A 22,200-nucleotide genomic window follows, 5' to 3' on the forward strand; every position below is an offset into this window, starting at 1 on the left:
CAATTTACAATGCAGATACATTTTTTTGTACTCAGAATACATATTTATGCAAAACAGAAGTGTGCCAAGGCGTGCTGATGATCTGAAGGGGAAATATCTGCTAATATTAGAGCATTTTAACTCTGAAATCTAATTTTTAAATTAAGTTATATTAAGTACAATTTTTTTTAGCGGATTTCAGATAATTCGGTGTGTATGACCCCCTGTGGCTAAAAAAAATAAAATATTTTCCAGTGAAAAGTGCCGATTCGGTATTTTGTCTCACCGAGTCGAGTGAGCTAAGTGAGTAGGAATGGATCCCACCGACTTTGTCCATAAGAATTTTCTTTTTTTTTTATTACCTATGAATTTTATTGTGTCCATGCCTTCCTTAAATTTTACTGTGTTATGCAATAACCTATTTGCAATGGCATTTGAGAAAGGTAAGAGGCAAATGGGATATTGTCACGAGTCAGAAGGAACTGGTGGGTGAAGCAGGTTGGTGGCCAAGATGCATTTCATGTATAAAAATATCTTCTTGTGTGTGTTACAAATGGCCTTTTTTGAGTCAAAACCTTACTAAAATTATACTGCATTGAGCAGCAGACTGCTGATAGTTTTTTTATGAGAGAATAATGGCTGGACTTTTGTGAGAATTATGGACTTATATGGGCATCAGTCTGGCATTTGATAATACTATCCAGCCTCAGCTTGTGTCCAGGAAATCCAAAAACCGGGAAATAGGGATACAGGAAATCTAGGGTCAAGTGTATAATCACACTTTTCAGCCAGTCATCTGGGACAACACTCATATATAATTGCATTTATTAAATCAGTAACTAACCCCACTCCTATATCTCCTGAGGCCTTCAGCATTTCAGCAGTCAACCCAGACACACCTGCCACCTTCCCCCAGTGTATCCTGCCTATTGCTCTGCTCACAGCAGCAACATCAATCAAAGGCCAAGGGCCAAACGCTGGTGTGCAATGTGAAACTGAAAGGCACACTGAGGAAAACATCCATCCATCATCCAATCCTACATTGCCCCATGAGGAGCGTAGGAGCCCGGGGCTAGGCAGTTGGTCCCGACATTTAAGATGAGAGTAACCAGCCTCACTCATCCCTGAGTGGCATTACATGAGCAATCAACCCCAACCATCACTTGGATATAAACCTTCACCGGCTCAATCCGACTGGAGTGCAAAAATTACCCACTAAACCACCAGGCGCCATAATTTGGTTATATGGTTACCACCCAGCATAGTAAATGGTTTCCTGGTGTACTAGAAACCATTTGGCTTGTCACTCAGTGTAGAGTCACCCACAGGCTGATGGAAGTGGAAAGAATGAAGGGAAGAAAGACAGAAGAGGGAGTGTAAAGTCACCCGTAGGCAGAAGGACAAGGAAAGAATGAAGGAAAGAAAGACAAAAGAGAATGGAAGGAAAGAAGGATGGAGAGGAAAGGGCAGACACCCGAGAGCAGCACTACATCGAGTGAATGGATGGTGAGCACCCCCACCTACCACAGACCAAATGAATGGAATACTCAGAATGAACTAATAAAAGGTGAAAAAATGAGAATCATATCTACAGCAGGTGAATAAGCGCTGGTAGTGATGGAATAACAAAACATTAACTTGGAATTAAACGAAAATGTGGTAGGAGAAAAACAGTAAACTTATTATTCAACCTCAAACAAACACAACTCACAAGATCGTAGTAAAGTCATCGTCATTAAGTATCATATCAGCTGCCTCTTTGCTGACAGCTGAGCCCATCTTTCCCATCGCGATGCCGATGTCTGAGCGTTTCAGAGCTACTACATCATTCACTCCATCCCCTGTCATCCCCACAAGGTCACCACACTCTTGTAATGCCTGGAGGGAGAAGCAAGAGACTGGGTTAATCTTTTAGCCCAACAGGGACTCTCTCACTTGAGTAAAACTGTCTGATGTTTAGGAGAAAATTCATAAGTCAACTCTTCTTTTTTAACCTATGAGCTGTAATGATTTTCAAGCTGAATTAAATCACCAGTGGGTGACCATACTGTATTATATTAATTGAATCAACTGTCACAGTTTATGGCATCAAATGTGGGGCTGGAGATCTTGGAACTGGGGGTACCTTAAGGAGGAAGAAGGAAAGCAGAATTAGTCAAAATGAGATGAAGTAAAGATAGGGAGTGAATACTGAGTGGGTGGTGATTAGCACTTTTTATGGGAAGTCCATCTAAATGAATGAACAGCTGTAAAAGAAGCAACCCTAGACCTTGTACCTGGTCACGGTAACTAAAGAATGCAATCTCCGACTCGTACACAGACTCGATAGGAAAGAAACAGCATTGCATACAGTCACGCCACCAGACAGTCCCAGGACAGTTAAATAAACATCTGTTATGCATAATAATAATCTATGGATGATGCAGAATCATCCGTGATGGAGATGCATTAATTTTTGACGAGGAATATGATATTGATGCTATCGGGATAGCCTTTTCAACGCCCCCCCTTTAAGTTGTTTTGGTTACTCTTCTCATTGCTGGGCTCCTTTAATTTCTTCTCTCTTATTTTCCTTAATTTATTAAGAAATTCCTTTGTATTTTCAAAGTGTTTTTCCTTGAACAGCCCAAGTGTAAATACATGATTTATCAATGTCACAGTTTTCATCAATGAAATATTCACTCATTAAGGCTTTCATAAATATTACATAATGTTTATTTAAAATTATTATTATGTATTCCATGATAGGTTACATGTTCAATGGTCTAACACGAAATATTCTTTGTTGAGTCGAGTCGCCTAGTTGTCCACACTGTTTTGTACCTTGTCTGATGGGCGAGAATCTGTACTCCAAATGACAGTGTTCACTCCACCTATGATGAAAACACATTTATCTAAGTCTAAAAACTGTTTATAAATCAACCTAAACAAAATTTAAGTGTAAATTATCATCAAAATCATTTTTTTTTAAATCAAAACCCATCACAAAACCAGGCCTATGACAGGCGGGGTTGGGTGGTATTTTTACACCCATAACTATTCCAGGGTATTGCATCTAGGGGTATTGTAAATCGAGGTTTGCCTGTACTCGCTATGAAGCCAGGAGACCCATATGAACAAAGGTTTTGCACATTTCATGCTTCATTGCACCTACACAAGACTACATGAAAACAGTCATTACTCGTTTTACAATGATTCGGTTTACGATAATTTGTTACAACGATAATAGAAAAGTTCCACCCCAAAATTCAATTTACAATAAATTTCCCACTATAATGATTTTGCCATTGGAAAGCGCCAGGCACATGCAAGGTGACCGCCGCTTGTCTCAGGCAAGATGGCGGTCCCGGCGTGCAGAGCATGCGAGGGGTACGTTCCCAGACCCTTCGTGTATGTGGTAAATTCGCGTATACGTTCTGACCATGTGTGCACGTAATTAAGCATGTGTATTAAGTGTATTACATCTGAATAATACTGTTTATGCACTACATTCACCTAATAAACTAGCATAAAGGATCAAAAACAACAAAAATGTAAGAGATTTAACACTGAAAGCTGACAAGCACAGGCATAGGTGGAGACACTTTAGCAGTCTGGTGTACTAGCCCTCACTGCCTCCCGTATGCTACATTCTGCCTTCTTTGTTGTACGAACAGTTGACTCATTCACTCCAAACATATGGTTCCAAGACAATTCACAGGCATAGGTGGAGACACTTTAGCACAGTCTGGTGCACTAGCCCTCACTGCCTCCCATAGGCAACGTTCTGCCCTCTTTATTGAACGAACAGTTGACTCATTCATTCCAAACATACAGTTCCGAGACAATTCACCGTCAAGTCAATTCACAATCAAAACATGGACGATTCCCTGTCAGGACAATTCGCACCCTGGACGATTCCACATCATTCTATAAATATAGTTATTATTGATTAATTACAGTAATACTTTAATAACTAAGTTTCAAGGGGATTTTATTACTAATATAAGTAAAAAACTAGTGTACTGTACTTGCTAAATAAACTGGTATGTAAATAAGTGACGGGAATCGTCCTGATGGCGAATTGTCGCTGACATTCCTTCCCTACGTTTGTCCAACACTTTAACTTTCTCTGTCAGCGATGTCACTTTACAAGTCCATTTTGGCACGTTACCATATGCATCACTAGCACTACGCTTAGGCCCCATGTCGGCAGACAAGGCAAACAATCACTGGAACGCAGAAAAATAAGCCAAAAATAACAATTCGCGAGTCACGCACAATTCAACCGTCGGATTCAAACTGATCGTGTGGTGCATGGTAGGCCGACCTCACACACACACACACACACACACACACACACACACACACACACGTATGTATGCACACGGGCAGCAGTTTAGCATTTTTATATTTTACTTATTTCTCTCGTATATTAAAATTATTTATTTGAATACAGTAAAATCTCAAATTTGGACAGTTTAGAATTCGATGAATCAAATTTTGATGCACTTTGGAGTGGTCTGCCTACATTACTTTTTTGATGCAAATTCGCGAATTTCGATGCTCTCAGGGTCAGACTCCAACCAAAACAAGCAAAGATGATATGTTTGATGCGAACCAAAATGCTAGAAGCGAAGGAAAATTATTAGAAAAAGTATGAACCTAACCTAATATCGTATGTAACATGTGCTCTCAGGGCCAGATTCCAACCAAAACAAGCAAAGATAATATTTTTTATGTGAACCAAAATGCTAGAAGTGAAGGAAAATTATAAGAAAAATTATAAGCCTACCCATATGTGGACATGCATTTCACTGCAATTTAGTTGTATGTATTTTCTTTGTATTTTCGTTGCAACTTACCTGTTTCAAAATGGCAAGCAAGAGTGGTTCTTTGGGTAGCAGTGGTAATGTATGAGAGCAGCCTGGCACTTCTAAATCTTCGCAGCCAAAGGAGAAATGGCAATACAGGAAAGGGCAGAAATACACCAAGTATACACTTGCTGACAGTATGGCAATACAATGCAGAACTACAGTTACTTAACCAAAATTATAGTTCATAAAGTTTACAGGGGATGTGGGCAAAAAATCATGATTTTAGGTAGTTAGGTTTGGAGGCCCCAGACCCAAACTAAGTTCAGTTTAAATTTCAATTATTTGAATTTCGCGGTGATTTTTAGGTACATATGTCCATCGAAATTTGAAATTTCACTATTATAATTTTATGTTTTAATTGCTGTACAAAAAATTTGTGGATAACAGAAATCGTGTGAAAAAAGTTCGCTTGAATTAAGGAATTACTTCCATGGATTTGTGTGCCCAGTGGTAAGGTTAGTGCCATGTAGGCCCCAGTGTTATGGTTGGTGCAGGTATGGGTCCCAGTGCTAAGGTTGGTGCAGGTATGGGCCAGATTCCCCTCCCCCTAACCTGTTCCTGTCTGACTCACAGGCTGACCACTAGTGCCTGTAAGCACAGGCTGTCCCCCAGCCTCGGGGGGGACAACTTGGAGATGACTTGGACTAACAAAGGAAGGAATGATGGTGGGTTGTCATTCATGGTTCAGTCTTTGTTAGGTGACTTTGGAAAGTTGAGTTGCCATAACTCCCCTTTTATAATGGGTTTCAATCTCCCGATTTATGATAAAATGGGTATACGATAAGGTATGACCTAACGTAACTCGATCGTAAAACGAGTAACGACTGTACCTTAATCAATTACTAAATATAAAAAATAAAGCATAGTGTGGCTTAATGATATTACAATGGTACAATTCAGTAATTGGTAAGTCACTGCCACCCCTACTACAATAGATCAGGATGTTAGGATCTGAAAGGAAATTCAGGCATCTTTTAGTCCTGCGTTGGCTGAGGTGTTTGAGCGCATACACTTTCACCTGGGTGCGTGCACCCATATGTATAACCATAACCACTTCAACCAGTATCCTTTTATATATCATTAATACAAACTCTATGTATCCATCTACAATAGGATGTCGCCAATATAACAACTTTGACAATAACGTTTTCGGCAATAGTGGTAAGTTAGAATAAATACCCAGCTTCTAAAATACCATTAGGATTCACTTGAATAAAGGTTATTCTGCAAATGCCATGTTGTTAAACCATATGTCCATAACAATATGAGGAATGAAACAAACAAAAAGAGATTACGGAAATTGCCAAAAAAGTTAGCAGCAGCAAGAAGGAGATGGAGGATCCTCCCCTCACCGCCTCCCCTGACTCACCCGCCACCATCCCCTCCACCTCCACCTTCACAGCCCCACCTGACTCACCAGCCGCCTCCCCCTCTACCTCCACAGCCCCACTTGAATCACCAGCTACCTCCTCCTCCACCTCCATAGTCCCACCTGACTCACCGATCGCCTCCCCCTCCACCTCCACAGCCCCATCTGACTCACCTGCTCCACCTGGCATACCTGCAACCCCTGCCATAATGACTGTTGTTGCATTCTGGAAGAAGTGTAACATTCGACAGGCCGTAAATTTTTTCATCAAGGCCCGGAATAATACAACACTGGCAACCATTAAACACACCTGGTTGGCACTACTGTCACAACTCTGTCTGCTGAGATGCAGAGAGAGCAGCCATCAGAGTTTACGACTAATGATTGTACCTGGAAGTCAGATTTCAAGAAAATATCAGAAACAGTATCACGACCAAGTGAATGCCCACCATCAATCACTCATAACTTGCTTTCTTTGACAACGCCTACCAGCCGAGGAAGAAAAACAGAAAGGGGTTGAAGCAGATGAAGACTTTAATGACACAGAGGACTTGCCAGAAGATTCTGATCTTGTGGGATTTGATGAAGTGTTGAAGGAAGTGGGTGACCCTGGTGCGAGAGGAAGGAGTGGGGGCAAGGCCAGCGAGGGATCAGGGGGTATGCCGAAATAGCCTCAATGTGCAACCCTCAGAACACTCATCACACCAAACACTTCATTAACTCCTTTAAGGCGAGTTTTACAATACTCATGACAATTTAATAACTCATTATTTCGGCTAAAAACAAAGTAGAGACAGGAGGGCCTCAAATACGAAAAATAGGTAAAAGTCCTGGGGTGGGAGCATCAATAAACCCTTTATATGTCATGCAAATAATGTTTTCGCCAATAACGGCATTTTTCTGGCACCAATTAGACATTACTGGCAAGATCCTATTGTACAGCCAGACGCCATAATCCCACAAAGGATGGCCGTTTGTCTTTGAGTTAGTGGCTTTACGAGAAGGGGCACTAACTCTGCCAACCCACTTGTTGACAAGTAGGGAACACGTGTAGGTTGATTATATGGTTACCACCCAGTGTTGTAAATAGTTTCCTGGTATACAGGAAATCATTAGGCTTGTCACTCAATGTAAAGCCGCCTGAAATGGAAAGAAGAGTAATAAAATGTGACAGGAAAGATGAGAGAAACAGGAATAGAGGAGGGCAGACACAGAAAAAGACTGATTGCGGTGAAGGAAGAAATAGGCAGCACTACATCAAGTGAGTAGATGAAAATACAAACTGTGTCAGTAATAAAACATAACAAATAACAGAGAAAGTTAGGGTGCAATATGCAAAACTGGTATACGGCCATCTATGTCTACCTAGAAAAAAGTCCACAGTCTTGCCTTAACAATGCGCAGCTTGTGTCGGGGTGAAACTCGATAGAAGACAGTGGCCTCCTGCACCAAACGAGACAGCAGGCGGTCATCCATGTTGTCTAACTGCTCCCCACAAAAGACCGTCCCTCCTCTCACCTGGAGCCCCACAGCTTGAGCAATAGCACATGCTGTCTCCTGGGCATCACCAGTCACCATTTTTACCCTGATCCCTGTGGACTGCATTGTGGTGACAGAGGTATGGGCTGCCTCACGTGGGGGATCCATGATGCCCACCACACCCATGTAGCTCAGCTCAGAGAGTGACGGCCCACGTGCAATCCCAATCACTGCAAGAAACCATTCTCATCATCATCACCATCATTATCTTCACTAAAATTAATCATCAACCTTCCTCCTCCTACTCCTCCTCCTCTTCATCATCATCATCATCATCACTGTAACCATCACCATCACTATCCTGCACTTTCTTCCTACCTATGGATGAAGTGAAACAGGATCCAAGAAAAAAAAATCCAAATAACTTTACAATAAACAAAATCACATGTACACAATAAAGATGCAACAAAGTAGAAAAACATTATGATGAACCACTGGAAAATATATACTAGTCCCTATTTGTTTTTACTGAACAACTCTGTTGCTTTCCTCTGCTTTCCTATTCTCTTATCGTGCTTTGCTCTTCTTTTTCCTGGTTTTATGCCATACAATGGCACTGATGAGGAGCTTATACATGGTGGCATTATGTATCCTCCATGATGCAAATGTGGCATCTACCTGAGAGCCAAACCTCCTCATACAGCAGACCCTGGCTATAATAAACTAGTTGGGGGGAAACCAGGTTCGTTAAAGCTAACAGTTTGTTATGTCCAAGGGTTCCCCCCACCCACTTACTTGGGATTTCAAGGGCATGCTTGAAAGCAAATGAGTAAAATATCATATTCCTGAAGTAAAAATGTTAACTATATCCATTCTACACTAACTTGGCTCATAATTTCACTCTTTTTTTGGTACATATTTCACATCCCTGCCATAGCACTTCTTCATGACTAGTACAGTATTACTAGTGGCTGTTATTACAACTCAGTGATCATAATGGGGAGAGGGCAATTTCAGGCCAGGCTGGAGTAAAACAAGTAGGAAACATATATACTGTACACCATACCTGTACAGATGGAGGTACACTGCTTACACTGCCACTCCTCTTGTTGGTTGTACGCTGAGTAAACCGTCATTAATCATCACTGTCAGCAAAGATGGCTTCTGGTGGCTCTGGTGTCAGGTCTGGTACAGTGAGTTATGACGTGCTGGAGGATGGGGTCCTGGAGGCTGTAGTGCTGGACCATGAGGCTATGTGGAAGCTGGCTGAGGGTGTGGATGCTACAGACAGTGGAGGTCTCTGAATGTGTAGTGCCTCTTGGCAAAAGGAGAGGACACAGGCCTGAAAAACTGGGAGATCTAAGGCTGAATCTTCTTTGGCTGCTGCTGCTGCATGCACTTCAGCCTGATGAGCCACATGATCTCATAATGTTGAGCCAGAGGTCCTCCAACTCTGTCTATGATGGTATGGATTGTGTATGCAGCATCAATGTCTGCAACTAAAGACAGTCCAGATGCCTCCTACTCCTCCTCCTCTTCTTCTTCTTGCTCCTTTGCTGCTGTCCTGTCTTCCTGTAGTTCTGCCATGATCATCTTTGTTGATGGTAGCCAGGCACACTAGCATCCTCAGTAACCCACTCTTGCAGCTCCTCCTCTGCAAGGTTCCCTTACCCTGCAGCTGCCAACAACTCTGTCATCCTTGGTGGCTCAAACCTCTCAGAATCATGCTGTGATGATAGTCTTGTGGGTTTTGAGGAGTTTGCACCATCCATTCTTCAGCATGGCAAGTGGCACTTTCTTCCACACCTCTATCCAGGTGAACAGGTATCCTTTATGATGTATTTCTTGAAATTGTGCAAAGTTTTCTTGCCTCTGGTGTCCACTAGTCAGCCTGATCCATCCCATCCTCATTCATATTGAGGCTCTGGTGCAGGCAGAGGGTTTCTGTAGTGCCCCTTGGCACTCTCTATGACTCCTTGGTCCACTGGCTGGATAACGGCAGTGGTGTTGGGTGGCAAAAACAAGGCCTTGACACAGCCATCCTTGCTGGAGAGTTTGCCTTCAATTCATCAGGAGTGATGTCATATCTTTTTTTGGTGTTGCCTCATGGATGAGTCAAGGCCATGGTGGAAACAGTCATTAATGACATCCTGGGTAAACCACACAGACCTGTTCCCCTTGTACTCCACAGGAAGCTTTACCATGATGTCCCTGAATGACCTGGATTGTTTGCTTTTACTTACTATGACTGGCTGTAGGCAATGAGTCATCAGGAAATGGCTCAGGCCAGAACAAGAAGCTGCTCCTTCACTGTTTTATGCCCTGGAGTGCTGGCAATATTTTTGGAAGCATGGGCGTTTTGCGGAAACACATGCCAGAAGACCCAGTCCCATTTGCACTGTAAATCTTAAAACCATGCAAGGCCTCCCTTTTCTCCACTAGCTTCCAAAGATGCAGAATGAATGACTCCACAGCATCAACATCACTGCTGAGCAGCTCTCCAGTTATGGCCTTGTTAACAATGCTATGACACCAGCCATCTTCATGAAATCTTCTATTCCAAGATGTGCAACATGCCTCTGTACTGTGTCTTGGATGTCCAGACAATGCAAAGGGACACCCTCAGCTAGCTCGTGTGTGTACCACTTATACATAGCTTTGTCCAGCTTCTCATGTGGTAGCTTCCTGGTCCTGAATTCATCCCTCCTCTTTCTCCCGCTATTTATTTTGTTCACTGCTTCATTTGTTTTATCTTTTGTCATTTTGGACATCATGAAGAGGAGTCGTCTTAAGGTGCATGAGTTTGGCCCTGCTTGTGCCTTTCTCATGGTTCTTGATCACCACCATCTTATCCGTGGTGGTAATAATCCTCCTCTTTGCTTTTTCAAGAGGTGCTGGGAGATTCCTTACTAGAAGCCATTTTTCACAAGCACAGTGAAAAACACTTGGAAATGTTGAGACGAGACACACGCACCATTGCCTGAATGCACTGAAAGATGCAGCACCACTGAGGCCAATCAAATGTGATACAGTGTTTCCACAGACTCCAGTCCTACCAAGGGCTAACAGAAGTAGCCTGAAAATAGGCCAATTCATCATTAATTCCCACTTGCAGATCTCCAATCTAGCCCAAGTGGGTGATAAAAACTGCTGCCAACCTTGGTTACTGTGTTCCGAGTCACCCCCTGCGTGGGAAGCAGTTCGTAGGGGTCGCGTGATGCACCCCATTCTATAGATACTGTTATAGACAAAAAATTGTTCCGTGGGCTTAGAGGTACAGTATTCGAGAGGGCCAGGTAATACGTCCCATTAACGAACCTTGCTCAGTATTGCTGACGTGACATTCACCAAATCCCATATCCACTTCAATGAGGTTCATTACAGCATGGGTATACTGTATTTCCCTGCACTCTCATGAGCAGACCCTGGTTTGATCCTGGCAAGGTGCCACAAGCAGGGGCCAGATCCCTACATGGTGTACATTATGTACAGTACTAAACCTGAAGGATTGCATCATAAGCAGTTGCTCACCTATGGTGATGGGTCAGCTTGACCAGACAGATCAGGGCTAAGCAACAGCAACAGAATCAATAACAAAAACAACAATAACAACAACAACATGCACTCCCAAGGGGCTCTGACACTGCCCAATGTACAGTAGTGGACTTCTGTTGGAGAATGTAACACTTTCCAACCAGATCCCCTTCCTGACATCCACCTACAGCCCATGGGCAGGCCCAAACACCTGACTTCTCAGTTAATAGCATGCGCTAAGTCACGAAAGCTAATACATTCTCATTACCTTCACTCAATGACATTATGTTTATTTCCTGTAAATGACAGGCAATTTTATTCAGCTTAAAAAAAAAGTTTACTGGTAGTGAGGAGGTTAATGATGCATACAGATACCACAAATTGACTTAGGACCTCCCCCTACAAGATATTAAAAAACACAGAAATCATAGCATATCACAATGTTTTTTCATAAAATGCCATTCATTAATGTGAAATCATGTTTCCCTTGTTTTTCAAGACCAGTTGGATGTGTTTTAGCATGGAATCATTTTGATCTCTAAAGTAATCTAAGGACATTCCTTTGCACCAAATATTTGTCAGTTCAGTCTTGAAGCTGTCCAGATTGGGTGTCTTCTTCTCTGCCATGATATTCTTTGACCTTGCCCAGCAGTTCAATATCGGATTTAGATCTGGACTGTTGCCAGGCCAGTCGAGGACCTCAATCCGATTATCCTGAAGCCAATTTGTCACCTTTCTTGACTTGTGACTTGGAGCTGAATCATGCGTGAAAATGTCGCACCCATGAATAGCAAAAAAGTTTAACAAATGATTTTTCAGAACTTGAATGTACCAGCCACCATTCATCAAGTTCTTAGGAAGAAAGTAGAGGCCTCCCCTTCCCATTTCACCTGAAAAACACCCCCATACCATTACTAATTGTGGGTGCTTAACAGTTGGCACCATGTAAGCAGGGTCATATCGACTACAGGAGGCAGGGCAACGAACTTTGGCAAAACACACCTGGAACACTTGAAATAAGCTTTCATCAGAAAACGTAACTTTTCTTCACTCATCCGATGTCCAGTGTGCATACTTCTAGGCAAACTGAATTCACTGCTTCTTAACACGGTCAGTGAGATGCAGTTTCTTGGGTGCGGTGCAGCTTGGCAAACCCAGCTCCCTCTGCACGTGGTGTTGGATAGATTGAATTGGGACATCTTGTAACAGCTGGGGATGCATTCTCTTCAATTCTGCTGCAGTCAGTCCAGGATTCTTGATTACTTCCATCTTCAAAAGAGTATCTGTACCTCTGGAAGTCATTCTCTTCTTTCCACCGCCATGCTTGTGCTGTGGTACGACATCAGGTGGCAGGCAGCGCGCTGCAACTAAGAATCTTCATGATGGTCGACTTTGCGCGTCCAGTATGTTCACAAATCATGTTGATAGGGACAGTATCCTGCCTCCATGCAATGATATGGACCCTCTCAGCACTTTCCAGGCATGACAACTCAACTCTAGGAAAATAACAAGGCAAACAGTAATGCATACAAAAAAAGAGGGAGGTGAAAGCTTGGAGCGACGGGAACATATACTGTATATACTCCCACTCTCGCTTCTGGGCAAGCACTGACTTGCTGAGTTTTTCACCACCTCCCGCCAACACAAGAGGAATTGCCAGTTACTTCTTGCCCAAAAAATTCACTTGGCAGAGATGGAAACACAAAGCAATGACAGACAACTCTCCCATAGCAATTCTGTGTGTAGGTCCTAAGTCAATTTGCAGTGGATGTAGATCTATTCCCCTCACTTGAAAAGTCCCCCCTGTGCTGAATAAAATAATTTGGAGCTGGCTTGATCAAACAAAATTAAATCCTTGCAATGAACTTTACCCACATGAACTCCATTATAACCAAGTTCTAGACCCACTTTATATAAGCCAGATCATACTCATGACTTTGGCTTTCACTTACTTTGTTTTTATTTTTTCTTAGAGGATACAATCTTGCAGGCTTCTGGCCTTCAGTTCCTTCTTCCTTGCATTTAAAAAAAAAAAAAAAAAAAAAAAAAAAAAAAAATGTTTTTCATAAATATATGCCATCGAAAAGTTTTTCACCTACCTCTAAGCAGATAACTTGTCATCTAAAGATATCTCCTTCCCAGATGCTTGAATGTTGCTCCACTGCCTATCATGGTAAGTGATCATCACTTACTTACCACTCTGTACACTCTAATTAACCTTTTTTTTATGCCCAGAGCTGTTCCCTGAGGTTGTATGCGCACTACAGCAAATGTACGGTATGATCAGGAGGGGGTAAAAGTGTTTTTAAACAGCCAAATGCGAGGGGAGGGGGGAGGACTTTGGGAATATTTTTGGATTTTACCAAACCATATAGCCATATAACATTGGTTTCAGAGTTGTGATTTTCCCACTTCAGTTTGCAAGGTAAAATATTCCTGGATACAATAGACATGCAAAGTGAGGGTCTACTGAATTAAAAAATGCAGGGAGATATTAAATCCTTGAGTCATTGTACAACTGTTACTTTTCTCTGTTTTAAATCACTGCTGTACAGTATATAATACAAACACTGTCCCAGTTCACTGACTGATTCACCTTTATGTCACTTCACCATCTCCTGGACTGACTCAGCGTCTCACCAAGGCCTGAGAGAATGTGGAGGCGAAAGTTGAAAGAATGCTTTTAAAATTTTCTTTGCATGCAGTTCGTAAATAATCCTCTGATCCTGGACTGATGCTCGTAGCATTGAATTTTTGGTACTCTTAAACCTAGATAGGCAACCTGGGGTCTCAGAAACCCCAAACCCCTTAAACTAAGTTTTTTATATATGAACTAAAGGTCAAGGGATTTGTTCTTCCATTTACGTTCCTGACTAGTGAAGTCCTTCATGGGGATGATGCGGTCATCCTGGAGCTGGCTCTACTTTTGCTCTACAGAGCCTCTGGGGTCTGTCAGACCCCAGGTCACCACACATGTTATCTCATATGTTCAGTTAATTTTCATTTGCTGTATTTCTCCTTTTGTCTACAGTAAGTCCCATTACTGGTCTGTAGCAGATGACCAAAAGTTTAAGATGTTAGCTTTCAGTTTTGCTACAGTTAAGATTAAAATTAGCATATATGATATTTTTGCACTTTTTTTCCCCAAAAAATTTCTAAAATATATTGTTTCATTTAAACTTTTTTTTTTTTTTTTTTTTTTCCCAATTAAAAAAAATGGCTTGAAGTACTTGTGTATTATGGCACATTCCAGTAAATAAAACGCATTTTTTTTTTCCTCTTTGGGGGGTATGTGAGACCTCTAATTACCTTAAAAAAAAAAGGGGGGGGTTACCTATCTAGGGTTAATACTGAAAAGTATCCTATATTAGTTAACCCTGTAACACTGAATTCTCATATAATGGATGTTCGCTTAAGGGAACGCAGTGTACAGGGTGGAATCGAGTCCATCAAAAACCAATTCAAGTCTTATGAAATGCTACTGCAAACTTCACATTGATCATGAACATGTAATTATTTACCTTGTATTGTACATATGCTGAACTCACTATTACAGCACAATTAGCACTTCTTTGCTAAAATGAGCAAAGTGCAGTTGCTAATTCAGTATATAATTCTAACTAGTGGTAATTGGTGGCAATCGTCATCCACTCACTTGACACAGTGCTGCCTACTTCTTCATTCACCATGATCACCATCCAAACCTCCTTTCCCACCCTAGGGCAGGGTAAGGAGTAACAACGTCCAGACAGCCCTAGTTTGCGCAATCCAATGGGCCACGCTTCCATTCAAAGCCCCTGGAATCCTGGCTCTATCTTCCTTCACTTTTATTCTTCTTTTGTGTCTGATCTCATCTTTCCTATTTCTCCCATCTTGCCCCCCTACACCCCCCAACTACATGCGGCTCTACACTGAGTGACAAGCCTAAGAGTTTCCTGTTACTCAGGAGGCCATTTACAATGCTGGATATAAGCAAATGCCAGAGTGATGATGAGCCTACTCTGGTGCCCCTGTTAACAGGGCAGAGACGACTGTAGTGTCCATCCATGAACCAAACCTTCACACTCATCCCCAAGTCTTGCTGTGGTTAGGCACTGCCTACTGCAAGGGAATATCAGTTCATTGCACGGGCCAGTCCTGCAGGGGTGGCTGCTTACCTGCAGTTGATGGGTCTGCTTGGCCAGACAGACCAGGGTTACTCAACAAAAACATTAACTGTTTTATCACTAAATACAAAATTTACAAAATTATCACAAACTAACAAAGGTAAAAATACCTGTAATTCACTCATTTTTCACATATTTCATACTATACTTCATTGTACTAAAACTTACCAATGACACATTACACCAATGTAGTGCTGCTCTCAGGTGTCTGCCCTTTCCCCTCCTCCATCCTTCTTTCCTTCTATCCTCTTCTGTCTTTCTTTCCTTCATTCTTTCCTCTTCCTTCTGCCTACAGGTGACTTTACACTCCCTCTCCTGTCTTTCTTTCCGTCATTCTTTCCTCTTCTTTCTGCTTGTGAGTGACTCTACACTGAGTGACAAGCCAAATGGTTTCCTGTACACCAGGAAACCATTTACTACACAGGATGGTAACCATACAACTAAATTTTGGCACCTGGTGGTTTAGTGGGTAATTACAGCATTCCAATCAGATTGCGCTGGTGAAGGTTTATATCCAAAGGGGTGGTTGAGGTTTATTGCTCACGTAAAACCACTAAGGGACAAGTGAGGCTAGTCACTCTCATCTTAAATGTCAGGACCAACTTGCCTAGCCCCGGGCTCCTACACTCCTCATGGGGCAATGTAGGATTAGATGATGGATGGATGGATATATAAGTTATACCGCTTGAACACAGGCGAGTGACAAGTGGGAGTTGAGATAGATAAAACAGCACATCAGAAAGGTTTTAAGCACTCAACTCATCAAACCAGGTTTAACTTTTGGTGCCAAACTTGCCATAATATAGAGATGGAATGGGGTACTGTACAAGGATTTGTAAGTAAACATGGATAAAACAAAAGTGATCATATCTAGAGCAGGTGGTGGTGCTGTCAAAGCAGAGGGTATATGGTCATATGCAGTTTGCCACAAGGGTGTAGAAAGTCACTCCATTTTGTGCAGCATTTGTGACAAGTGGGTGTATAAGAGATGTAGTGGTACTACAAGCAGGCAGCAAAATAATGCTGATTTTGTGTATGCAGTGTTTAGAGAAGAGCATGCAGAGGCAGAGACAGAAAAGGATTAATCTTGCTGGAGAGTCTCCCGAGTGTGTGGTGTAGTTTTGTCATTTAGGGGATATGGTATATCCAAGAGGTGAGGATGGAGACAACTCGGTGGCAAGGGTAAGGAGTGGTTGGAAGAAGTTAAGGTAGCTGTTGCCCCTCCTGATTGCTACGGAGTCCTTGTATGCAGTATGTGCTAGGAGCATAATGTTGTATGGTAGTGACACTCAGACAGTAAAGGAAGAGGATATTTGTAGGGTTAAACATACAGAGACGAATATGTTTAGGTCGATGTATATATTAGGTGGATGTATAGTGCATGACGGGCTCACAGGGGTTAGGATTGTCAACGGAAAGACAAGAGGAAGGTTGGAACTTAAGCATATTAATGTTATTATGAGAAGGGGTAGATTAACCCTCTTATACAAGAGGGCTTGGTAAAAAATCCAGCCGCTCGCACTTTTTCAACGCTGGTTGCATCCAACTGAAATCCAACCACTTGTAATTTTTTGATGTAGGATGTGTCCAACCATACAGGTTGCGGTATTTCTTTGCCATGATTTTCAGTTGCGTCCTAACTTAGGCTGTGGACATAGCGTGAGTCCAGGCCATGTGGATGTTGAACCAGGTGCTGCTGGCTGACGGAAGTATGCAACGAAGGAGCGTGAGATATTTCTGTTCCATATACCATGTTAATCTTTCTAACAGAGCTAGAAGTGTCCGTTTTTTGTGAAAATCATTGCAAATAAATGCTCTACAACTGTTTCTCAACAAGCACAGACGAAATGTTTATATATCTCTACAAAATAAATAAATGAATGAAAAAATATGGTAATCTATTATTCTTTTTTTTTTTTTTCTCTCATTAGGAAGATAATTCATTCATTTATAACATGAAATAATTTCATAACACTACAGTTACAAATAAGGGCAGGGGAATGAAATGATTGGAAACATTTTATGATGTTGAGCTAGATGATACTAGAGCAGCTGGGTGTGGTCAAAGACTAAGATATTTCTGTTTTGTATGCCATAAAAATCTTTCTAATAGGGCTAAAAATGTCATTTTTTTATGATAACTATCGCAAATAGGTGCTTTACAACTTTCTCTCAACAAGCACTGATGAAATGTTTATATGTCTGTGAGAAATCAGCTTGAATAAATGAGGGAACGATAAACTATGGTACTATAATTTATTATTATTATTTTTTTTTTTTCGTGAAGTGTTTGAAAGGGTACAACAAGGAAGAAAGGTTCCTGGTTCCTTGAAAGCAGTGATAAGAAACAGGGAAGTGAGCAAGGAAGTGAAAAAGTTACTACATGACAGTATTGTGATACCAACTCTAACGTATGGAAGTGATGCTTGGACCTTGTTGGAAGGACACAAGTCAAGAGTGAGAGCAGTGAAAATGAGTTATTTAAAAGGAGCCTGTGGAGTCACATGGAGAGACAGGCTGACAAATGAGGATATAAAGGAGCATTGTGGTGTGGATGTGGATGTGATAGAAAGCATTAGGAGGAACACACTGAGGTAGTTTGGCCATGTGGAGAGGATGGAGAGTGAGAGACTGACGAGGAGTGTATATGAGTTAGGTGGAGGGGGGGAGAGGGAGGGGGAGGCCGAGGATGAGATGGAGGGATAGAGTGGAGAGGTATATGAGGGGGGGGGTGAGTTGGGAGCAGGGCAGTGAAATGGCAGGGGACAGGGCGATGTGCAGGAGATTTGTTTGTGGCCACCCCATATGGGATTATGGCGTCTGGCAATAGATAGATAGATACAGTAGATAGATTTTTTTTCATTCAATAGGAAGATCATATATTCATTTATAACATGTAGCAATTTCATAACAATACACTTACAAATAAGGGCAGGAGAAAAAGTTGAATGGGAACATTTTCCAATGTTGCAAACATTGCTGAGTGAGGGGTGTGCGGCATGAGCCTGTGGGGATCATGCAGTACTCGGAAGCGGCTGGCCACAGGTTATGACAAGTGAGACTGAGAGGGTTAAGATGATTTTGGACTTGAATGTATAAGTGTTGTAATTAGAAGATTTAAGACCTGAATGTATTAGTGTTGTGATTAGAAGGGGTAGATTAATTTGGGTTGGGCATGTGGAGAGGATGGAGGATGACAACCAGATGCAGAGGGTGAGAGGTACAGATGCTGAAAACAAGGTTATACACTGTGACCTGAGGAATAGGGGCCTGAATAGAGAGGCTGCTAGAGACTGAGCAGTGAGGAAAGCAGCCATTAGGTGACCACAGACAATACATGCAAGCATATTAGAGCCATTACAACAAATGAACAAACCAGCAACACTGGGACTCAATGGATTAGGACTGAACTGTATCTAACTCCTCTAGTTCTAAAAGCCTATCCTAAACATAATTAAACCATCATGAGAGAGTGAGAAAAAAATTATACAGAATGGAAAGTGTTGCTTGGGGTGAAAGTTGCTTGAAATGCAGGGAAGAGTTCTGCTACCTGGAGATATGCTGAATGCAGGCTGAGGAGCAAAGGCTATTACACTAATTGCATAAGAAGTAGAAAAGAAATTTAAAGAACTGTTACCTCTCCTGACTATGAAGGGGATCTCTTTCTGTGCAGGGCAAATGTTACACTTACTTGATGTAGTGCTGCCTATTTCTTCCTTCATGTCTATCACTGTTTTCTGTGTCTGTCTACCTCTCTTCCTGTTTCTCCCATCCTTCCAGGCCCTATTTATTACTCTTCTTTCCACTTAAGGTGGCTGTACACAGAGTGCCAAGTCAAATTTCCTGTAACTTACGAAACAACTGACAATGCTGGGTGGTAACTAAATAATGAGGTAACATGGAACCTACTACAGTGCCCATATTAACCCCTAGGATACGCAATTCTGTCGACCGAACAGGCATGAAAATCTATATATGGAGCCAATTTTTTAACTTTTGCAGGAGTAAAAAATGTTATGCCCATGTTTTTGAGTTGGAATTTACACACCTTATGCCAAAACCAGAGCATTTTAGACCAACTGGTTCATGAGCTATAGCCCATCAAAGAGAAAAGTTACCCTTCCAGGCGGCACGACTCCTGTTTTCTATGCACTCCCACCTCATTCCTCCCTCATTCTTCCCCTCCCTCCTTTCCACCTATTCAGCACTTAGTTCTGATTGGTTGGAAGGGATATACATCACATTCAGGGCAAAGCACGTTTTCCCCAGTTTTTCCCTGAGCCCCTCAATCGATCACATTCGGTATCTTGCGTAATCCTGAAAAAGGATCGATTGATCCTGTTAGAAATTTAGGGGTTAACTGGGTGGGATGCAAATGTAGCATCCACCCAGGAACCAAGCCTGCACATTAATCCCCATGTCTTGTTGTGGAGAGGCATGGTCAACTGCATGGGAACGTCGGTTTACTGCACAGGACAGTCCTGCAAGGGTGGCTGATTGTCTGCAGTCAGTGGTCTGCTTGATCAGACAGACTGAGGCAGCACAACACTGACAAAAGTGTAAGTAGTGTTACACTGTTTGGAAAAAAAAACTAAGTCCGTGAAAGTAAAGTACAAGATGTGTGCAGGAAGGAGAGAACTGAAAAAAGAATGTTGAGATGAATGGGTAGAACATTTCAGAATGGCAGAACAGAGAACAATGTGCTACAAGAGAAGTTTTGTATAAGTAATATTCGAGAAGTGATGCCCCCAGTAAGTTAAGATGGCTTGAAAATGTTAAAAGCAGAAGGAAGGGTGACTAACTGAGGAGGACCACAGTTATGACTATGGAGGGAAGAATACCCAGAGGTAGATCAGGGAAGACTTGGGATGTGGCTCTGTACGAGGACCTATGCAATGGAGGTTTGCAAGAAAGGAAACAGCTCCAAATCATGACATATAAAGAGATGCCATCAAATCATAAGATCTACACATGCCAGTATGGTCCATGGTTTTCAAATGTAATGATACCGACAGCTTTAGTGTGCATGGATTAACTCTCCTCACCTCTCAGGCCAAGACGCCCCCATTCTACACTAAGCGCATAAACTTGTTGTCGTTTCTCCTGTGTTAAGGGCAGCACTGCCACATTCTGCTGGTAGTGTGTGCAGCTCTTCAAAACTGCCTCCACTGCCCCCTTCACAACCCACTCTACCTCACCCGTCTGGAAAAGAAGAAACGCACTGAGAATATGCACTGGACAACAAGATAATGACAATATCACCATAAACTGTTAGCACAAATCACACTCAAGGTTTACAAATGGAAGAGATCTACATATCAAGAAAATGCATAAACAGTCATGAGAAAAGATGAACCATAGTTTTGCCCTTTTGCAGCTTATTTCACATCCACGTCATGGCACTTGTTCATAACTAGTACAGTACTGACTGTTATTACAACTCACCAATCACAATGGGGAGAGGGCAATTTCAGGCCAGGCTGGAGTAAAAAGAGTGGGAAACACATATACTGTGACTGACTGCACCTCATTTAATGACTATTGGTTGTTATAGCCGACAAAATTTCTACCCCCCAACACCATGTCTTTGATGCAGCCGATTGACCAAAGGGTGTTTGCTGCATTTAAGGCCTACTACCTCCGCCACACAATGAAGCAGTTGGTAAGGGCCTACAACAGTGACGACAGGACAACAGTGCAGCAGTTCTGTGCTTTGTTATTGCACAGTTTTGTTATCACGCACTATGCCCAGTACCTGCACCAGTTATGTGCAATAACCAAGGGATCACTGTGTTTCGAGTGTGTGTGTGTGTGTGTGTCCATCCATCCATATTGATTGATTTATTCAACGCAGCAAGTGGCTGAAAAAACACAGGTCCTTAATCTAGTATCCTAACCTAAATGGGTCAACAGGCTGAATCTGGCTGCTCCTGAGGAGCGCCAACAAATTACCAAGCCTCACTGAGGCAGGAGTGAGGCATAGGCACAAGGTACAGATCACCTAATCTTTACCCCACTGAGTTTTGAACTCTTGCAGATTTTCCACCACAGCACACCTTGAGCTATGGTTCACTTTTGACAGCTGAGAGCTCACCTCTCCTACACAGGTAGTGCAGTCTGAGCGGGGCTTGAACTCAGGTCATGTGAATTGGGAGTTGAGTGCTCTGTCAACCATGCCACCATTGTGTGTGTGTGTTCTTACCTGATTGTTCTTATGTAATTTTATCTTTACAGGAATGAGTCAAGATCATAATGTCCCATGTATTAAACCATTTTTATTATACATATCTTTAATTTATGAATAGTTTTGACACTTTCATTTGGTATTGCAATCCACTGATCAATTGCCCTGATTGGGAAACTGAATTTCTTTACTTCTTTGTCACCTCTCTTTTTATGCAATTTTTTGCACTGCCCTCTTGTTGATGCCTCCCCATAAGTTATATACTCATTGATGTGTACTTTCTCTTTCCCTAAGATGCATTTATATAACATAATTGTGTCTCCTTGTGGTAGGTGGGGGCGCTCACCATCCACTCACTCGACGTAGTGCTGCTCTCAGGTGTCTGACCTTTCCTCTCCCCCATCCTTCTTTCCTTCTATCCTCTTCTGTCCTTTCCTTCATTCTTTCCTTGTCCTTCTGCCTACGGGTGACTTTACACTCTCTCATCTGTCTTATTTCCTTCATTTTTCCTCTTCCTTCTGCCTGTAGGTGACTCTACACTGAGTGACAAGCCAAATGGTTTCCTGTACACAAGTAAACGATTTACTACGCTGGGTGGTAACCATATAACCAAATTTTGGCACCCGATGGTTT

At 42.1% G+C, this 22,200-nt stretch overlaps 2 protein-coding genes across 2 annotated transcripts in view; both read right to left on the reverse strand.

The window, feature by feature from the left end:
- LOC145403366 (calcium-transporting ATPase type 2C member 1-like) overlaps positions 1–6,319 on the reverse strand; it is a 33,129-nt gene extending 26,810 nt beyond the window's left edge. Inside the window, exons 1-2 of the mRNA XM_080275152.1 lie at positions 6,272–6,319; positions 1,691–1,857 (exon numbers count right to left, since the gene is read on the reverse strand). Of these exons, the coding sequence (XP_080131278.1) occupies positions 1,691–1,857; positions 6,272–6,319 (215 nt within the window). The remainder of the gene's footprint in view (positions 1–1,690; positions 1,858–6,271) is intronic.
- A 3,271-nt stretch (positions 6,320–9,590) lies between these two features.
- The window catches only part of LOC145403367 (calcium-transporting ATPase type 2C member 1-like), a 39,448-nt gene continuing 26,838 nt past the window's right edge, over positions 9,591–22,200 (reverse strand). The window contains exons 9-10 of the mRNA XM_080275153.1: positions 20,429–20,585; positions 9,591–9,742 (exon numbers count right to left, since the gene is read on the reverse strand). Coding sequence (XP_080131279.1) covers positions 9,591–9,742; positions 20,429–20,585 — 309 coding nt within the window. The remainder of the gene's footprint in view (positions 9,743–20,428; positions 20,586–22,200) is intronic.

This window comes from Coenobita brevimanus, chromosome 60 (assembly GCF_032717465.1).
Source record: "Coenobita brevimanus isolate Jiangsu-jjx chromosome 60, ASM3271746v2, whole genome shotgun sequence".
Classification (NCBI taxonomy): Eukaryota; Metazoa; Arthropoda; class Malacostraca; order Decapoda; family Coenobitidae; genus Coenobita; species Coenobita brevimanus.